The sequence below is a fragment of the Indicator indicator genome, chromosome 8 (assembly GCF_027791375.1).
Source record: "Indicator indicator isolate 239-I01 chromosome 8, UM_Iind_1.1, whole genome shotgun sequence".
NCBI classification, from domain to species: Eukaryota; Metazoa; Chordata; class Aves; order Piciformes; family Indicatoridae; genus Indicator; species Indicator indicator.
This window is the reverse complement of record NC_072017.1, coordinates 31,968,518-31,987,383: the sequence shown is the minus strand read 5'-3', so window position 1 is coordinate 31,987,383 and position 18,866 is coordinate 31,968,518. Positions and strand designations below refer to the sequence as shown.

The window sequence follows — 18,866 nt, the reverse complement described above, 5'->3', positions numbered from 1 at the left end:
ACTTTGCAAGGAAAAATTAAAAAGACAGTTTCAAACCATCACACAGCCTCACCTTGAATATCTCCAGGGAAGGAGCCTCAACCACCTCCCTGGGAAAGGTGTTCCAGTCTTCCACCACCCTCATAGCAAAGAACTTGTTCCTCACATCCAATCTCAATCTGCTCTGCTCTAGTTTGAAGCCATTGCCCCTTGTCCTGTCCCTGCAGCCCTTTGCAAACAGTCTCTCTGCAGCCTTCCTGTAGCCCCCTTCAGGTCCTGGCAGGCTGCTATTACATCTCCCTTGAGCCTCCTCTTCAGGCTGAACACCCCCAGCTCCCTCAGCCTGTCCTCGTAGCAGAGCTGCTCCAACCCCCTGAGCATTCTTGTGGCCCTCCTCTGGACCTTCTCCGTGAGGTTCATGTCCTTCCTATAGGAAGGGCTCCAGAGTGGACACAGTACTCCAGGTGAGGTCTCAGCAGGGCAGAGCAAAGTGGCAGAATCACCTCTCTGGCTCTGCTGGCAATGCTGCTTTGGATGCAGCCCAGGCTGGGATTTGCCTTCTGTGCTGCAAGCTCACACTGCCTGCTCCTGTCCAGCTTCTCGTCCATCAGGACCCCCAAATCCTTTCCCTCAGGGCTGCTTTCTCTCATCTCCTCCCCCAGCCCATATTGATAGTGAGGATTGTTCCAGCCCAGGTGCAGAGCCCTGCACTTGCTCGTATTGGACCTCATGAGGTTAGTCAGAATAGGTACAATAAATTTGGTATCAAAACATCTTCTCTCCTGTTTTGTCCTCCTTGAGAATGCCATCTGAGATTACAGCTTATTTGTTTCTCTCTTTCTTTTGCTAAGGGCAAGGACTTGCAGAAATAACCAGTGTTCATTCTTTTCTCAAATTAATTCCACTAAGACCAGCACTGATGTAAATGCAAGCACTTGTAAATGCAACAAGGAATTGAACCCTTAGCCAGAGCCAAGGATGGGAGAGCCTGGAGCAGATCTGGAATTTTAAGCATGGATCACACTGACCACTTTTAATCTCCCACTTGCTGCTTTCTGGATCATGAATTTGCCCTCTCCATTATTTAGAGAGGCAGTTGATGAGGCCCATTCAGCTGTATTTGTCATACACCAGATGTCAGGATAGTTAAAGTCACTCATGCTTCCTCTGTTTTTAAGCTCCTCAGCAGTTGGTCTGGGAGAGTTTACACATGAGCATGCACACACACACAGACATCATTTACCAGCTCCAGTGTACCCTCAACATGCTATTCCCTTAGCACCCATTTCTAGTGACTGGCAGCAAGAGGGTAATCATTAACAATCTCAGGCTCTGCAAGTGTGTTTAGCCCTCTGCACTGTTCCTTACCACCCCTGTGCCCTTTCTTCCCTGCCAGTGGAAACATCTCCCCACAGGCCTATCTGCAGTAGCCATTTGGATAGATATGAATGCCTTTTAAGTAAAATGGAGGATCAGTGGGTGACTCTGAACTCAAACTGCACATCTGAGATGTGTTGTATACCACTTACAAGGCTTCAGATGTGCTCATTAGTTCATCCTCTTCCCCTGTTCTTCAGTTGTCTCCATCCAGACAGTAAATAGCTGTTGTGCATACAAGAGCCACTGCTCATTTTTGTATGCTCTGAACAGCTGCCAAGTGCAGCAGTGGCCATGTTTTAGCAGTGGGCAAAATGAAGCCTTGGCTGATGTCTGCAAGGATCCATCAGAATGGGGATGGGGGAGGGTGGTCTATAATTTGCTGTCACCTAAAGGTGCAGTTTGACAAATGGTACATGGCCAAACCCCCACCTTTTGGGAATTTGGGGTAAAAAATCAACCAAACCAAAACAAACCCAAACCCACTCATTCTTTTCCTGCACAATCTTTTTATTTTAAGGGAAGGATTTCTTTCTTTCTTTTCTTTCTTTCATTCTTTCTCTCTTTCTTTTCTTTCTCTTTCTTTCTTTCTTTCTTTCTTTCTTCCTTTCTTTCTTTCTTTCTTTCTTTCTTTCTTTCTTTCTTTCTTTCTTTCTTTCTTTCTTTCTTTCTTTATTTCTTTCTTTCTTTCTTTCTTTCTTTCTTTCTTTCTTTCTTTCTTTCTTTCTTTCTTTCTTTCTTTCTTCCTTCTTCTTTCCTTTCTTTCTTTCCTTCTTCTTTCTTTTCTTTCTTTCTTTCTTTCTTTCTTTCTTTCTTTCTTTCTTTCTTTCTTTCTTTCTTTCTTTCTTTCTTTCTTTCTTCTTTCTTTCTTTCTCTTTCTTTCTTTCTTTCTTTTCTTTCTTTCTTTCTTCTTTCTTTCTTTCTTTCTTTCTTTCTTTCTTTCTTTCTTTCTTTCTTTCTTTCTTTCTTTCTTTCTTTCTTTCTTTCTTCTTTCTTTCTTTCTTTCTTTCTTTCTTTCTTTCTTTCTTTCTTTCTTTCTTTCTTTCTTTCTTTCTTTCTTTCTTTCTTTCTTTCTTTCTTTCTTTCTTCCTTCCTTCCTTCCTTCCTTCCTTCCTTCCTTCCTTCCTTCCTTCCTTCCTTCCTTCCTTCCTTCCTTCCTTCCTTCCTTCCTTCCTTTCTTTTCTTTCTTTCTTTCTCTTCCTTTCTTCCTTTCTTTTCCTTCCTTCCTTGTTTCTTTTTTTCTTTCTTTCCTTGCTTTCTTCCTTTCTGTCTTTTTCTTTCTTTCATTCATTTTTCCTTTTCTTACTTTCTTTGTTTCTTTCTTTGTTTTCCTTCCTTCCTTCTTTCTTTTCTTTCCTTCTTTCTTTCCTTCTTTCTCTTTTTTTTCTCTCTCTCTCTTTCTCTCTCTCTCTCCCCTTTCTTTCTTTCTTTCTTACAACTGAATGTACTTTTTTATCTCACCTAACATATCCATCTTTCTGTTCCCTTGCCAGGCCACCTGTGGAAGACAGCCAGACCCTGCTGACCCCAGTGGTGAGCTGTGGCCCACCAGGAGCCCTGCTGACCCGCCCAGTCATTCTGACCATGCACCACTGCGCTGAGCCCAACACAGAGGACTGGCAGATCCAGCTGAAGCATCAAGCTGCCCAGGGACCCTGGGAGGTGAGGCTCCAGAGCTCTAGCCTGTGTGTTGACTGCATGTGAGCCTCCCTGCTAGTTCTGTGCTGTTCTCCATTAAACAGCCTTTCTTGTAGGATCTTGGCACTTGGGCTTTTGGTTGTAGCAGGATATTGTGCTGAAGTCATAGGGACAGAAGAAAGAGAAAAGGCAAAATACAAAACAATGTCTGAAAACCATTTCTGACTTGACTCTAGAAATAAGAAAATGGTTTTTACAGACCACTTTTGGCTTTCCTGGCTTATAGTCCATTTCCAGGGAAGTGAAAATAATGCTGCAAATGATCTCTAGCTTCAGACCCAAGACATTGTCCATACATTAATAAAGCATGTAGGCCTTACCTTTCTTTTTCCCTTCAGTGGCACTGGTTGAGACAACCAAAACAGTCAGGGTCTCACAGATTCTTTGCCAACAGTGCAGCAGGAAGATGTCCCAGAGCAGAGTGACAGAAGGATCTTCACTGTAAGTGGAGCATAAAGTGATGCTTTCAGCAAGGGCTGGTCCATGCTGGCAGAGCCCTCTTCTCCAGCCCTGTGCTCCTAGGTGCCTGCTGCCATCAGTTTGGTCTCACATAATTAATTTGGCGAGGGCATTTTCTCCTACCAATAGGTTTAATAAGATCAGAGTGGGTTTTGAAGGCAGTTTGGCTGCCAGCATCAGGATCACCATGTCCACCAGCAGCTCTTCTTCAGGCAGGGAGGGAGCATGCAGTGAGCAAGAGTCTCTCTTGCCAACTAATCTGCACCCCACTAGGCTGACTCTTGGCACCACACGTATGTTCCTTATTTCTGTCTGTGTGTTGCTGGCACCACTTCATTTTCACCCCCTTCCTCCTCCTGCCCTTGACAGAGTGGTTACTCTGCCAGCCATGCACACACTGGTGCCATGCAATCACTGGTGCCAGCACAGCCTCCTCAGCACCCACTGGATCCCTGGTCACCCCATTGCAATTTGGTGCCACCCCATGGGAATCTGCTCAACCCTGAGCAGCTTCTCCAAGCTGAGCCCTACACATGCACACACGCACACACAGAGGCATGCACATCCCTGCAGCATCAGTGAAGGCTAGCACCTCCTGCCAGATTGTGGTGGGATGAAAATTCCCCCCCAACATAAAATTGCCAGACCAGCTCAGTTGGAAGCAAATGAAGCTGTATTTACCAGCAAAATTACAACCTAGAAATGAAATGCAATGGATATGTACAAAATATGCAATATTTGCATCTATTTACAGGTCTTTACAATTGATAAACAGCACAAGAACCCCCCTGGGCAAAACCAGGGGAGCTAATAATAGGTTCCCCACTCCCTGCCCCCTTCCATCTACCCCTCCCTGTACACAAGGGACAAGAGAAAGAGCAGAGAGTTGTTTGTTAGTAGTTAGCTACAACAAAACACAGCCAAGGTCAGCAAAAGCCAGGAGAAGCACCAGCCAGAGCAGAAGAAGAGAAAAGAGAGAGAAAATTGGCCTACACAACCATCTTATGTTTGTAATCTATCCAATGGGTTTGTTTAGAACTTATCATTATTTTCCTTTTCACACCCACTGGTGATTTATTTACATTCTACCACTTCCTGGTCAAGATCTATGGAAAATTTCTAGGCACAGCCTAAAACTACCACACAGATCCAGTTGCCATGTGTGTGTGTGGGTGGATGCAATCAGAGCCTTGCCCTCCAGAAGGATGGTGCCACCCCTGCAAACATGGCACGTGAGGCTTGGAAGCCTGAGCTTAATGCCACATCTCAGATGAGCTCCCACACTGTTCAGCTGCCAGATGTGTGCATTGTGCTGCAGACCTGCAGGCAGCAGAGATGAAGCACCACAACAGGCTACCAGGATGACTGAGGGACTGGAGCATTGCCCTATGAGGAGAGGCTGAGAGCCCTGGGGCTGTTCAGTCTGGAGAAGAGAAGACTGAAAGGGGATTTAATCAATGCTGATAAATATCTGATGGCTGGAGGTCAAGAGGGAGAGGACAGGTTCTGCTCAATTACACCCTGGGATAGGACAAGGGGCAATGGATAGAAACTCCAGCACAGGAGGTTCCACCTCACCATGAGGAGGAACTTCTTCACTGTGAGGGTCCCAGAGCACTGGAACAGGCTGCCCAGAGAGGTTGTGGAGTCTCCTTCTCTGGAGACTTTCCAGCCCTGTCTGGATGCATTCCTGTGTGACCTGTGCTAGATTGTATGGTCCTACTCTGGCAGGGGTTTGGACTCGAAGATCTCCAGAGGTCCCTTCCAGCTCCTAACATCCTGTGAGCCTGTGATGTGGCTTTGCAAGAGGCAGCCATCATCCACTGCTGCCTTTTCACTTCTGCTCTCTCTCACAGCCATTCAAAGCAGTTTGTGTTGCGTGCAGGACATTACATGCAGGGTTGAATGGAGAAATTAGCAGGGGAGTTGTTTTTCTTTATGCTATCTGCATTCAGGTTGCATCTATTTTTTTCTTCTTTTTCTTCACTGTCTAGTCTCATCACATAGGATTATTTCAGGTGATATTTCATATAGATGTGGCATTCAGCTACAGCAGAGGTTACTTCCCTTCCTTGAGTTTTTATAGCTCTGTGTTGTCATGCTTAGGAAGTGAAAAGCAATTAATTATTCAGCGTGCTTGCCACTGCTGGTGTTAAATCATGGTCACCAAAGTATTATTTCTGCAACATCTTTTCCCATAAAGTATTGGTGATATTTTAATTGTCTGCCTAACTCTACTGAGGCCATTAAAAGCTGCTGCAAGGGCCCAGAAGGAAAGAGTTACATCTCTTAGGGGAGTCAAGACAGGAGGACATTTCTACCATCATCATCATCACCACCAGCATCCCAGAGAAATTACCCCCTCTCTATGCAGGAGAAAAGCCAGAAGCAGGAATTTTAAACTTTGATTTATCTAAGATGCAAACAGCAAGGACTTTGTGCATCCCCTAGGCTTGAAAGGGACACTGCTGGCTGGAAGCTCTGAGGAGCTGGGAGCTCTGACTTGGCCTCTTTCTCCCTCTTCCTCTCTCTTTTCTTTAGAAGGGCAAGGAGGCTGGTGAGAGGTCTTGAGCACAAGCCCTATGAGGAGAGGCTGAGGGAGCTGGGGGTGTTTAGTCTGGGGAGGAGGAGGCTCAGGGGAGACCTCATTGCTGTCTACAACTCCCTGAAGGGAGGTTGTAGCCAGGTGGGGGTTGGGCTCTTCTCCCAGGCAACCAGCACCAGAACAAGAGGACACAGTCTCAAGCTGCACCAGAGGAAGTTTAGGCTGGAGGTGAGGAGAAAGTTCTTCCCAGAAAGAGTAATCTGCCATTGGAATGTGCTGCCCAAGGAGGTGGTGGAGTCACCATCCCTGAAGGTGTTCAAAAAAGGCTTGGATGTGGCACTTGAAGCCATGGTTTAGTTAGTCTTGAGGTGCTGGGTGATAGGTTGGACTTGATGATCTCTGAGGTCTTTTCCAACCTGATTAATTCTACGGTTCTATGATTCCCTTAGGATGTGGTGGTGGTTGGAGAGGAAAACTTCACCACTCCGTGCTATATCCAGCTGGACACGGAAGCCTGCCATATCCTGACGGAAACCCTCAGCACCTACGCCCTGGTGGGACAGTCAATCACCAAAGCAGCAGCCAAACGTCTCAAACTGGCCATCTTTGGACCCCTGGCCTGCTCTTCGCTGGAGTACAGCATCCGGGTCTACTGCCTCGATGACACACAGGATGCCCTTAAGGTGGTTGTTGCTCTCTTGCTTTGCTTTCCCTCTCCCTCTTCAGCCCTCACACAGCTGCAGCCATCTTTGCAGCTAGCCCTCTGCTTTGACCTGGGTTATTTTTCTTGCTAGAGGAAGAGCCTGACAGCAAGCTGCTGTTGCACAGTTTAACCCTCACACACTATAAATTGTCCTTTGCATAGGGATCTCACTTTATTTTCTTCCCACTCCTCTGCAATCCCAAGCACAAATCCAGGCTGGGCAATGACTCTCTGGAGAGCAGCCCTGAGGAGAGGGACTTGGGGGTGCTGGTGGACAAGAAGCTCAACAGGAGCCAGCAGTGAGCACTTGCAGCTCAGAAAGCCAACCAGAGCCTGGGCTGCATCAGGAGAAGTGTGGCCAGCAGGGCCAGGGAGGTGATTCTCCCCCTCTGCTCCACTCTGCTGAGACACCACCTGCAGTACTGCATCCAGTTCTGGAGCCTCTATTACAAGAGGGATATGGGCATGCTGGAAGGTGTCCAGAGAAGGGCCATGAGGATGAGCAGAGGGCTGGAGCACCTCTCCTATGAGGACAGACTGAGAGAGTTGGGGCTGTTCAGTCTGGAGAAGAGAAGGCTCTGAGGTGACCTTCTTGTGGCCTTCCAGTATCTGAAGGGGACTACAAGAAAGCTGGGGAGGGACTTTTTGGGATATCAGGTAGTGACAGGACTGGGGGGAATGGAACAAAGCTGGAAGTGGGGAGATTCAGATGGAACATGAGGAAGAAGTTCTTCCCCATGAGAGTGGTGAGAGCCTGGAATGGGTTGTCCAGGGAGGTGGTTGAGGCCCCATCCCTGGAGGTGTTTGCAGCCAGGCTGGATGAGGCTCTGGCCAGCCTGCTGTAGTGTGAGGTGTCCCTGCCCATGGCAGGGGGCTTGGAACTGGATGATCCTTGTGGTCCCTTCCAACCCTGACTGATTCTATGATTCTCTCTTTTTTTTCCCCCCTTTGTTTACCTGTATCATATCCTGAATCCTAAGATTTTTGCATTATTAAAAGGCCATGAGGTACACAGAGCTTCATTTGTTATTCATGCATTTTTAATGCTAAGTGCCAGCTCCCCAGAGATGGGGAAACATACAAATGCTCCTTTGTAAAGAGTTGATAATGATAAAAGAAGCTTCTCTGGGCTCTTAATCACCGCCTGCTTTCATACTGCTTTATTACACCTCTTGGCATGCAGCTTTTTGTGGTGGGAATTCACAGCTGAAATAAACCAAAGCCGGCGCTGTCTCTAACTACATCACCTCACTCTGGCTGCATGCACACACACACACACACTCACACCATACAGATGAGCAGCTACAGAACCAGGCTTGCTATTTCTCTGTATAAGTGCCTGTGCTTTTGCAGATGTTATCAATAACACAAAACATTTAGTCAGTATTGTAGCTTCAACTGCACAAGTAGCAGTGGAGACCTCATCGCTCTCTACAACTACCTGAAGGGAGGTTGGAGCGAGGAGGGGGCAGCCTCTACTCCTTGGTGGCAAGCAAGAGGACTAGAGGAAATGGTTTCAAGCTGTTCCAGGGGAGGTTCAGGCTGGATGCTAGGAAATACTTCTTCCCAGAGAGGGTTCTCAGACATAGGAATGGTCTGCCCAGGGTGGTGGTGGAGTCACCATCCCTGGAGGTGTTCAAGCAGCAGTGTGGAGCTGGTGCTTAGGGACATGGTTTAGGATTGACCTTAAACTGGGTCGAGGGTTGGACTGGATGATCTTTGAGGTCTCTTCCAACCAGATGTTTTCTGTGATTCTGTGATTAAATGATGGGGCTTTGTGGTGGGTTGAAATTACCCCCAAAATAAAATTGCCATTCCAGCTCAGCTGGAAAGCAAATGAAGCTCTATTTACAAGCAGACTAAAAATCTAGAAATATGAAATGCAATGAATATGTACAAAACATACAATATCTACATCTATTTACAATTTATAGACAACACAAGAACCTCCCTGGAAAAAAAACAGGGGGCTACCAATAGCTTCCCCTCTCCTTCACCCCTCTACAAGGGAAAAGCAAGAGGAGAAAAGCAGAGAGTAGCTTGTTAGTACTTAGCCACAGCAAAGAAATGCAGCCAAGGTCAGCCACAGCCAAGCAAAAGCTACCAGCTAGTATCTGCTAGAGCCAAGAAGCTGAAAAGAGCAAGAGTTAGTTTACACAACTAACTTTCTGTTAGTTATCAGACCAGTGGGATTATTTAGACCTTATCATTTTTCCCCTTTACATCCAATGGTAATTTATTTACATTCTACAACTTTTCTACTCAATCTGTGGAAAATTTCCTTGGCACCAGCCTAAAACTGCCACAGGCTTTTTTCTTTAATGGTAGCCAGTGCAACTTCTCAAATGCCTCTTTGCAGCCAAATAAGTTCAAAGCCAGATTCATCCTGGTGCTGTGTATGCTTTTGTTTCCTTAGTTCTGTGTGGGAATTACTGGGATTTAAACCCAGGTGTACTGGCTGGGAGATCTTTGTCTTTTTCAGAGCAGTGGCTTCCAGAAGTGCAAATGGCATGCTCTGTTTGATACCAAGGCCTGCCTGCCTAGGCTTTGCTGAGGGAATGCTCTTTCAGTCTTCCACTGTGTGTACAAAAGGCAGGAAAGTGTAAGGATTGAAGCAGGCATATCATGACCTCATCATGGGTTTGTCTATATGGGGCCTGGCCTCTGTCAATGTGTTGTGATCAGGCTTTTAGAAACAATTATTTTCCTGGGTCTGGTTTCCCTTTTGTTTTTCCTATTTAAAAACAGTGAAAAGGACCTTTCATAGCAATCAAGCTGCAAAAGCCTGGTGGCTTTATGCCTGCGCTGTGTAATACAATTTTCCTTGGGTTCATCGAGGCCTGAGGTAATAATAAGCGAGTCAGAGGGGCCTTGGGCAGACAGCTAATGCAGTCAGAGCTGGGGGAATCCAATTAGGTGTTACTCATGAGCTGTTGGTTTGTTTCTAATAGACTGTGAGGAGAGTTGTGAGGTAATCCGATTCAGTGCAACAGCAGAAAGGATCAGGAGAGGCACTGAGCAACGCAGAGCAGGCAACCAAATGCATTCTGTTATTATTTTACAAGCAGGAGTGAGCCTGCCATATGCTGAATATGTCCTAAGGGCCACCAAAGACAGAGCAGCAGTTGCAGGACGTAACAAGGTGCAGTATTTATCCAGCAGGCTTTTTCCCCCTCTCCTGATGCAGAGCTGCTGTAGAGCTGCCAGTGCCTGCCGTACAATAGGAAGTCTAAGGACTTGTCCTCAATAAGGGCTCAGTTGTTGCGGGAGCATCTTTGCAGGGATGCTGGGGGCTGTGGAGCAGTAAGCTCAGTGCTGCTCACATGTGCATCATCCCCTGTCCTGCAGGGTCTTGAGACATTTGAATGCAGTCCTCACAAAAACACTTTCTGGGGAAGGGTGAGAATGGCAATGGCCTTGAGTGCTGGTCTCTTCTTTAGGGATGAGTTTTGCACCTAGAGGGGGAGGCCTGAACTGTTCCACTGTAAAAAAAGAAAGTCATAATGCCATAAGTATAAAGAAATGCAGCTGCTTTCTTTTCATCTGCTTGTTCACCTATGGCTTTGACATCGAGGGATGTGAGCTGTGTGTGGTGTGGGCTGACCACCCTGATAGATTGAGCCAGGCTGGAGAGCTGGGCAGGGAGAAATAGAAAGAAGTTCAACAAGGGCAAGGGTAGAGTCTTGCACCTGGGAAAGAACAACCTCATGGATCAGGATAGATTGGGGACTGACCTGTTGGAGAGCAGTGAAGGGGAAAGGGTCCTGGGGGTCCTGGTGGATGGGAGGATGACCATGAGCCAGCAATGTGCTCTGGTGGCCAAGAAGGCCAATGCCACTCTGGGGAGGATTAGAAGGACTGGTGAGTAGGTCAAGAGAAGATCTCCTCCCCCTCTACTCTGCCCTGGTGAGGCTGCATCTGAAATATTGTGTCCAGTTCTGGGCCCCTCCGTTCAAAAAGGACCTCAGGGAACTGCTTGAAAGAGTCCAGCACAGAGCCACAAAAATGATGGAGTGGAACATCTTCCTTATGAGGAGAGCCTGAGGGAGCTGAGGGCTCTGGAGCTTGGAGAGGAGGAGCCTGAGGGTGACCTCATTGCTGTTGATAAAGATGTGCAGGGGGAGTGCCCAGAGGCTGGAGCCAGGCTCTGCTGGGTGATGCCCAATGCCAGCACAAGGGGCAGTGGTTGGAAGTTGAGGCATAGGAAGTTCCATGGAAACAGGAAGAAGATTTTTTTTTCCCTTTGATGGTGACAGAAGACTGGAACAGGCTGCCTGTGGGGGTTGTGGAGTCTCCCTCTCTGGAGATATTCCAGACCTGCCTGGATGTGTCCCTGTGTGACCTGCTCTAGGTGATCCTGCTCTGGCAGGGGGTTGGACTGGATGAGCTTTCAAGGTCCCTTCCAACCCCTGACATACTGGGGGCAAGTGAATGATTTCAGGCTCTAGGTAGGGTGGCAATCCCCCAGCCTGCTTGTGCTCTGCAGTAACTATCCTCGAAATGAGGGGATAGGGGGAAGGAGTAACAGACCTGTGATGATCTTCTCTCAATAGTTTATTGCTTATTTTTCCCTCTAATGAAGAAAAGCAAAAGCTTAGACTGAGCACTGGTGCTTGCTTGTGCCCAAGAAAGCTCTTAGCACAAGAAAGCTCTTTCCAAATTCAAGTTGTGGCTGTCCTGGTGGTGCTGACAATGGAGTGATTGCTTATGCAGCCCCCTCTCCTAGGAAGAGACTAAGGGCATCAGTCCCAGCTCACCAGAGTGGTGAAAGGCAATGGGGAGCATGGCCAGAGCCACTTCAGCACAGAGCAAGCAATACAGAGCTCAGATTTTGGCTGAGGAGGGCATAAAGGCACCAGCCAGCAGGATGAGCACTGCTCTAAATAAAATGCCATATGGCTAAAGCCAGCCTGCAGGGTTGAAGAGCAGGGCAAACCATGGCTCCAAATTAAGTCTGAATTAATTAACTGAGTAGCATGGAAGAAGCGCAGGCTGCTTGGCATCCTCCACTTGGAGCCCACTGTAGAGGGGCTACAGTGACCAAGGGTGGGTACCAAAAGTGGGATATTGAAGCTGGACACACAGATCTGGTGGCTGGCATGGTGCAGTGTTTTCCTCACAGTGGCACAGCTCAAGAGCTGGCACTGCACGGGCAGCAGCAGTTGTGCCTGAGAGGCAGAGTCTGCAATTACCTCATGCAGTGCCACAAGTCATCCTCTGGCCCTTCCAGGGAGATAATTTGGCTGTAATGAAGATCTATAGTAATCAGATAATTACTATCAATTGCTCTTTAGACGTCTTGATGGGATAATTAGAGCAGACTGGAAAGAAGGTAGAACTGATTCACAGAATCACAGAACTGTCAGGGTTGGAAGGGACCTCCAGGATCATCCAGTTCCAACCCCCTGCCATGGGCAGGGACACCTCACACTACAGCAGGTTGCTCACAGCCACATCCAGCCTGGCTGCAAAAACCTCCAAGGATGACCTGCAATCATTTGGTTTCTTTCTGAAGCTGACACATAACTATGAATAGGTGACTCGCTGTGCTTTATTGTAAAGGTGCAACAGTGAACATCTTCAGGGTGAACTGCCATCAATAAGTGCTTCAGAGTTCAGGGACTGGATGGGGGATAGACTGTAAGTATGTGGTGTGTTGTGTGATGCTTTGCTGTTTGAAGATCATCCCTGTGATGCGTTAGACCTTAGCAGTCCCTCTGTTTCATCTCTTTTGTATTTAAAGGAGAAGCAACCATTTAATTCTGCATCATTTCCTCAGCTGCTTTGTAGATGACCTTGCTGGAGAGATGTGTTTTCTGGCTTGGGGGGGGGGGTGGTGGTTCTTATCCATCAGAAATCTTACAACAGGATCTAAATGGTTTAATTTACACAGAGCAGAGGACCATAATTTCTTCTTTCCCAACTTCTGTGCATTTCTAATTCATTTGCTAGTCTTAACTATATTTTTTGCTTGTTTTATCATTATGAGTGCTTTCAAGATCATTATTGCCTGGCTGAAAATGGAAGGTTCTGACCAAAATATGAATCTATAGCACATTGTCTAAAGAACGTGAAAAATTATATCCTATAAGGTCCAATGCTTTATATTGATCTTAGAGGGCAGAGCCTTCATCTAAAAGATTTTCTGATTCTTTTCTTTCTTTTCCTCCAATGGCTGATAATCATTATTTTAGCTTCAAGATCTGCCAGGTGCTGGGGCAGAGACTTTTCTTCTGTGCTAACTAGATCCTGAATGTGATGAAGAGTAGCTTGTTTTGTGCTTAGCTAAAACAGAGGCTCCATTTTAGTTGGCCTGAGGTAGAATCACAGAATCACAGAATGGTCCAGGCTGGAAGGGACCTCCAAAGCTCATCCAGTCCAAACTCGCCGCAGTCAGCAGGGACATCCCCAACTAGATCAGGTTGCCCAGGGCCTTGTCCAGCCTCACCTTGAATATCTCCAGGGAAGGAGCCTCAACCACCTCCCTGAGCAACCTCTTCCAGGATTCCACCACCCTCATAGTAAAGAACTTGTTCCTAACATCCAATCTCAATCTGCTCTGCTCTACTTTGAAGCCATTGTCCCTCATCCTGTCCCTGCAGCCCTTTGCAAACAGTCTCTCTCCAGCCTTCCTGGAGCCCCCTTCAGGTCCTGGCAGGCTGCTCTTAGGTCTCCCTGGAGCCTTCTCTTCTCCAGGCTGCACACCCCCAGCTCCCTCAGCCTGTCCTTAGAGCAGAGCTGCTCCAACCCCCTGATCATTCTTGTGGCCCTCCTCTGGACCCTCTCCATCAGCTCCATGTCCTTCCTATCTTGAGGGCTCCAGCCATGCACACAGCACTGCAGGTGAGGTCTCAGCAGAGCAGAGCAAAGTGGCAGAATCACCTCTCTGGCTCTGCTGGCAATGCTGCTTTGGATGCAGCCCAGGCTGGGATTCGCCTTCTATGCTGCAAGCTCACACTGCCTGCTCATGTCCAGCCTCTTGTCCATCAGCACCTCCAAGTCCTGTTCCACAGAGTCTCCCAAAGGAGAGATGTGTGTCTGCACAAAAACATTCAGCTTGGAATGACCCTCAGGATCACCAAGTCCAACCATTAACCCTACTCTGCAAGGGTCACCCCGAAACCATAGTTCCAAGCACCACATCCAAACCACCTTTAAACACAGCCAGGCTTGGGGACTCCACCACCTCCCTGAGCAGCACATTCCAATGCCTGACCACTCTTATTGTGAATAAATTTTTCCTAATGTCCAGTCTAAACCTCCCCTGGTGCAGCTTGAGGCCATTCCCTCTTGTTCTATCACTAATTACCTGTGAGAAGAGACCAGCACCAACCTCTCCACAAGGCATTTGTAGAGAGCAATGAGGTCTTCCCTCAACCTCCTCTTTTTGAAACTAACCATCCCCAGCTCCTTCAGGTTTATTCTCCAGGGAAACACAATTCTCTGCAGTGCCTGTGTGCTGGGTTTTTTGTTTTTCTGTATTCCACGAGTGGCAGCACCTAGAGCAGGCAGTCCTGAGGAATCCGAAGGCCAGGGTGCTGTCTGGACAAAACCTGACCACTTCCTTCTCTCTCTCCCAATCCTGCAGGAGGTTCTCCAGCTGGAGCGGCAGATGGGTGGGCAGCTTTTGGAGGAGCCCAAAGCTTTGCATTTCAAGGGGAGCACCCACAACCTCCGCCTGTCCATCCACGACATCGCCCATTCCCTCTGGAAGAGCAAACTGCTGGCCAAATACCAGGTGAGCAGCGCAGACTGCAGCACAGCGCGGCACGGACCCTCGCGGTGTCTCTGAGGGACAGGCTGGCCCTGGAGGTGACAGCTCAGAGGAAAGGGCAGGATCCACTTCACCGGGAGGACACACAGTTTATACACTCCTTCTACCATGGCATAAAGCAAGCCTCGTTCTAGCACAGCTCTTCCATTCTAGCAGAGCTTTTCCATCCTAGCAGAGCTTTTCCATCCTAGCAGAGCTTTTCCATCCTAGCAGAGCTTTTCCATCCTAGCAGAGCTTTTCCATCCTAGCAGAGCTTTTCCATCCTAGCAGAGCTTTTCCATTCTAGCAGAGCTTTTCCATTCTAGCAGAGCTTTTCCATCCTAGCAGAGCTTTTCCATCCTAGCAGAGCTTTTCCATTCTAGCAGAGCTTTTCCATTCTAGCAGAGCTTTTCCATTCTAGCAGAGCTTTTCCATCCTAGCAGAGCTTTTCCATTCTAGCAGAGCTTTTCCATCCTAGCAGAGCTTTTCCATTCTAGCAGAGCTTTTCCATCCTAGCAGAGCTTTTCCATCCTAGCAGAGCTTTTCCATTCTAGCAGAGCTTTTCCATTCTAGCAGAGCTTTTCCATCCTAGCAGAGCTTTTCCATTCTAGCAGAGCTTTTCCATTCTAGCAGAGCTTTTCCATCCTAGCAGAGCTTTTCCATCCTAGCAGAGCTTTTCCATTCTAGCAGAGCTTTTCCATTCTAGCAGAGCTTTTCCATCCTAGCAGAGCTTTTCCATTCTAGCAGAGCTTTTCCATTCTAGCAGAGCTTTTCCATTCTAGCAGTGCTTTTCCATTCTAGCAGAGCTTTTCCATTCTAGCAGAGCTTTTCCATCCTAGCAGAGCTTTTCCATTCTAGCAGAGCTTTTCCATCCTAGCAGTGCTTTTCCATTCTAGCAGAGCTTTTCCATTCTAGCAGAGCTTTTCCATCCTAGCAGAGCTTTTCCATTCTAGCAGAGCTTTTCCATCCTAGCAGAGCTTTTCCATCTAGCAGAGCTTTTCCATCCTAGCAGAGCTTTTCCATTCTAGCAGAGCTTTTCCATCCTAGCAGAGCTTTTCCATTCTAGCAGAGCTTTTCCATCTAGCAGAGCTTTTCCATCCTAGCAGAGCTTTTCCATTCTAGCAGAGCTTTTCCATCCTAGCAGAGCTTTTCCATCCTAGCAGAGCTTTTCCATCTAGCAGAGCTTTTCCATCCTAGCAGAGCTTTTCCATTCTAGCAGAGCTTTTACATTCTAGCAGAGCTTTTCCATCCTAGCAGAGCTTTTCCATCCTAGCAGAGCTTTTCCATCCTAGCAGAGCTTTTCCATCCTAGCAGAGCTTTTCCATTCTAGCAGAGCTTTTCCATTCTAGCAGAGCTTTTCCATCCTAGCAGAGCTTTTCCATCCTAGCAGAGCTTTTCCATTCTAGCAGAGCTTTTCCATCCTAGCAGAGCTTTTCCATCCTAGCAGAGCTTTTCCATTCTAGCAGAGCTTTTCCATCCTAGCAGAGCTTTTCCATCCTAGCAGAGCTTTTCCATTCTAGCAGAGCTTTTCCATCCTAGCAGAGCTTTTCCATTCTAGCAGAGCTTTTCCATCCTAGCAGAGCTTTTCCATCCTAGCAGAGCTTTTCCATTCTAGCAGAGCTTTTCCATTCTAGCAGAGCTTTTCCATCCTAGCAGAGCTTTTCCATTCTAGCAGAGCTTTTCCATCCTAGCAGAGCTTTTCCATCTAGGAGACCTTTTCCATCCTAGCAGAGCTTTTCCATCCTAGCAGAGCTTTTCCATCCTAGCAGAGCTTTTCCATTCTAGCAGAGCTTTTCCATCCTAGCAGAGCTTTTCCATTCTAGCAGTGCTTTTCCATTCTAGCAGAGCTTTTCCATTCTAGCAGAGCTTTTCCATCCTAGCAGAGCTTTTCCATTCTAGCAGAGCTTTTCCATCCTAGCAGAGCTTTTCCACTCTAGGAGACGTTTTCCATCCTAGCAGTGCTTTTCCATTCTAGCAGAGCTTTTCCATTCTAGCAGAGCTTTTCCATCCTAGCAGAGCTTTTCCATTCTAGCAGAGCTTTTCCATCCTAGCAGAGCTTTTCCATCCTAGCAGAGCTTTTCCATCCTAGCAGAGCTTTTCCATCTAGCAGAGCTTTTCCATCCTAGCAGAGCTTTTCCATTCTAGCAGAGCTTTTCCATTCTAGCAGAGCTTTTCCATCCTAGCAGAGCTTTTCCATCTAGCAGAGCTTTTCCATCCTAGCAGAGCTTTTCCATCCTAGCAGAGCTTTTCCATTCTAGCAGAGCTTTTCCATTCTAGCAGAGCTTTTCCATCCTAGCAGAGCTTTTCCATTCTAGCAGAGCTTTTCCATCCTAGCAGAGCTTTTCCATCCTAGCAGAGCTTTTCTATCCTAGCAGAGCTTTTCCATTATAGCAGAGCTTTTCCATTCTAGCAGAGCTTTTCCATCCTAGCAGAGCTTTTCCATCCTAGCAGAGCTTTTCCATCCTAGCAGAGCTTTTCCATCCTAGCAGAGCTTTTCCATCCTAGCAGAGCTTTTCCATCCTAGTAGAGCTTTTCCATTCTAGCAGAGCTTTTCCATCCTAGCAGAGCTTTTCCATTCTAGCAGAGCTTTTCCATTCTAGCAGAGCTTTTCCATCCTAGCAGAGCTTTTCCATCCTAGCAGAGCTTTTCCATTCTAGCAGAGCTTTTCCATCCTAGCAGAGCTTTTCCATCCTAGCAGAGCTTTTCCATTCTAGCAGAGCTTTTCCATCCTAACAGAACTTTTCCATCCTAGCAGAGATTTTCCATTCTAGCAGAGCTTTTCCATCCTAGCAGAGCTTTTCCATCCTAGCAGAGCTTTTCCATTCTAGCAGAGCTTTTCCATTCTAGCAGAGCTTTTCCATCCTAGCAGAGCTTTTCCATCCTAGCAGAGCTTTTCCATCCTAGCAGAGCTTTTCCATTCTAGCAGAGCTTTTCCATTCTAGCAGAGCTTTTCCATCCTAGCAGAGCTTTTCCATTCTAGCAGTGCTTTTCCATCCTAGCAGAGCTTTTCCATCCTAGCAGAGCTTTTCCATTCTAGCAGAGCTTTTCCATCCTAGCAGAGCTTTTCCATTCTAGCAGAGCTTTTCCATCCTAGCAGAGCTTTTCCATCCTAGCAGAGCTTTTCCATTCTAGCAGAGCTTTTCCATTCTAGCAGAGCTTTTCCATCCTAGCAGAGCTTTTCCATTCTAGCAGAGCTTTTCCATTCTAGCAGAGCTTTTCCATCTAGCAGAGCTTTTCCATCCTAGCAGAGCTTTTCCATTCTAGCAGAGCTTTTCCATCCTAGCAGAGCTTTTCCATCCTAGCAGAGCTTTTCCATTCTAGCAGAGCTTTTCCATTCTAGCAGAGCTTTTCCATTCTAGGAGAGCTTTTCCATCCTAGCAGAGCTTTTCCATTCTAGCAGAGCTTTTCCATCCTAGCAGAGCTTTTCCATCTAGCAGAGCTTTTCCATCCTAGCAGAGCTTTTCCATTCTAGCAGAGCTTTTCCATTCTAGCAGAGCTTTTCCATCCTAGCAGAGCTTTTCCATCCTAGCAGAGCTTTTCCATTCTAGCAGAGCTTTTCCATCCTAGCAGAGCTTTTCCATCCTAGCAGAGCTTTTCCATCCTAGCAGAGCTTTTCCATTCTAGCAGAGCTTTTCCATCCTAGCAGAGCTTTTCCATTCTAGCAGAGCTTTTCCATCCTCGCAGTGCTTTTCCATCCTAGCAGAGCTTTTCCATTCTAGCAGAGCTTTTCCATCCTAGCAGAGCTTTTCCATCCTAGCAGAGCTTTTCCATCCTAGCAGAGCTTTTCCATCCTAGCAGAGCTTTTCCACTCTAGGAGACCTTTTCCATCCTAGCAGTGCTTTTCCATTCTAGCAGAGCTTTTCCATTCTAGCAGAGCTTTTCCATCCTAGCAGAGCTTTTCCATCATAGCAGAGCTTTTCCATCCTAGCAGAGCTTTTCCATCCTAGCAGTGCTTTTCCATTCTAGCAGAGCTTTTCCATTCTAGCAGAGCTTTTCCATCCTAGCAGAGGTTTTCCATCCTAGCAGAGGTTTTCCATTCTAGCAGAGGTTTTCCATCCTAGCAGAGCTTTTCCATCCTAGCAGAGCTTTTCCATCCTAGCAGAGGTTTTCCATTCTAGCAGAGCTTTTCCATCCTAGCAGAGCTTTTCCATCCTAGCAGAGCTTTTCTATCCTAGCAGAGCTTTTCCATCCTAGCAGAGCTTTTCCATCCTAGCAGAGCTTTTCCATCCTAGCAGAGCTTTTCCATCCTAGCAGAGCTTTTCCATCCTAGCAGAGCTTTTCCATCCTAGCAGAGCTTTTCCATCCTAGCAGAGCTTTTCCATCCTAGCAGAGCTTTTCCATCCTAGCAGAGC

General features: G+C 47.1%; 1 protein-coding gene across 1 annotated transcript in view; it reads left to right on the top strand.

The window, feature by feature from the left end:
* UNC5C (unc-5 netrin receptor C) overlaps positions 1-18,866 on the top strand; it is a 358,875-nt gene that overhangs the window by 325,207 nt on the left and 14,802 nt on the right. The window contains exons 11-13 of the mRNA XM_054382839.1: positions 2,850-3,018; positions 6,508-6,741; positions 14,350-14,499. Of these exons, the coding sequence (XP_054238814.1) occupies positions 2,850-3,018; positions 6,508-6,741; positions 14,350-14,499 (553 nt within the window). The remainder of the gene's footprint in view (positions 1-2,849; positions 3,019-6,507; positions 6,742-14,349; positions 14,500-18,866) is intronic.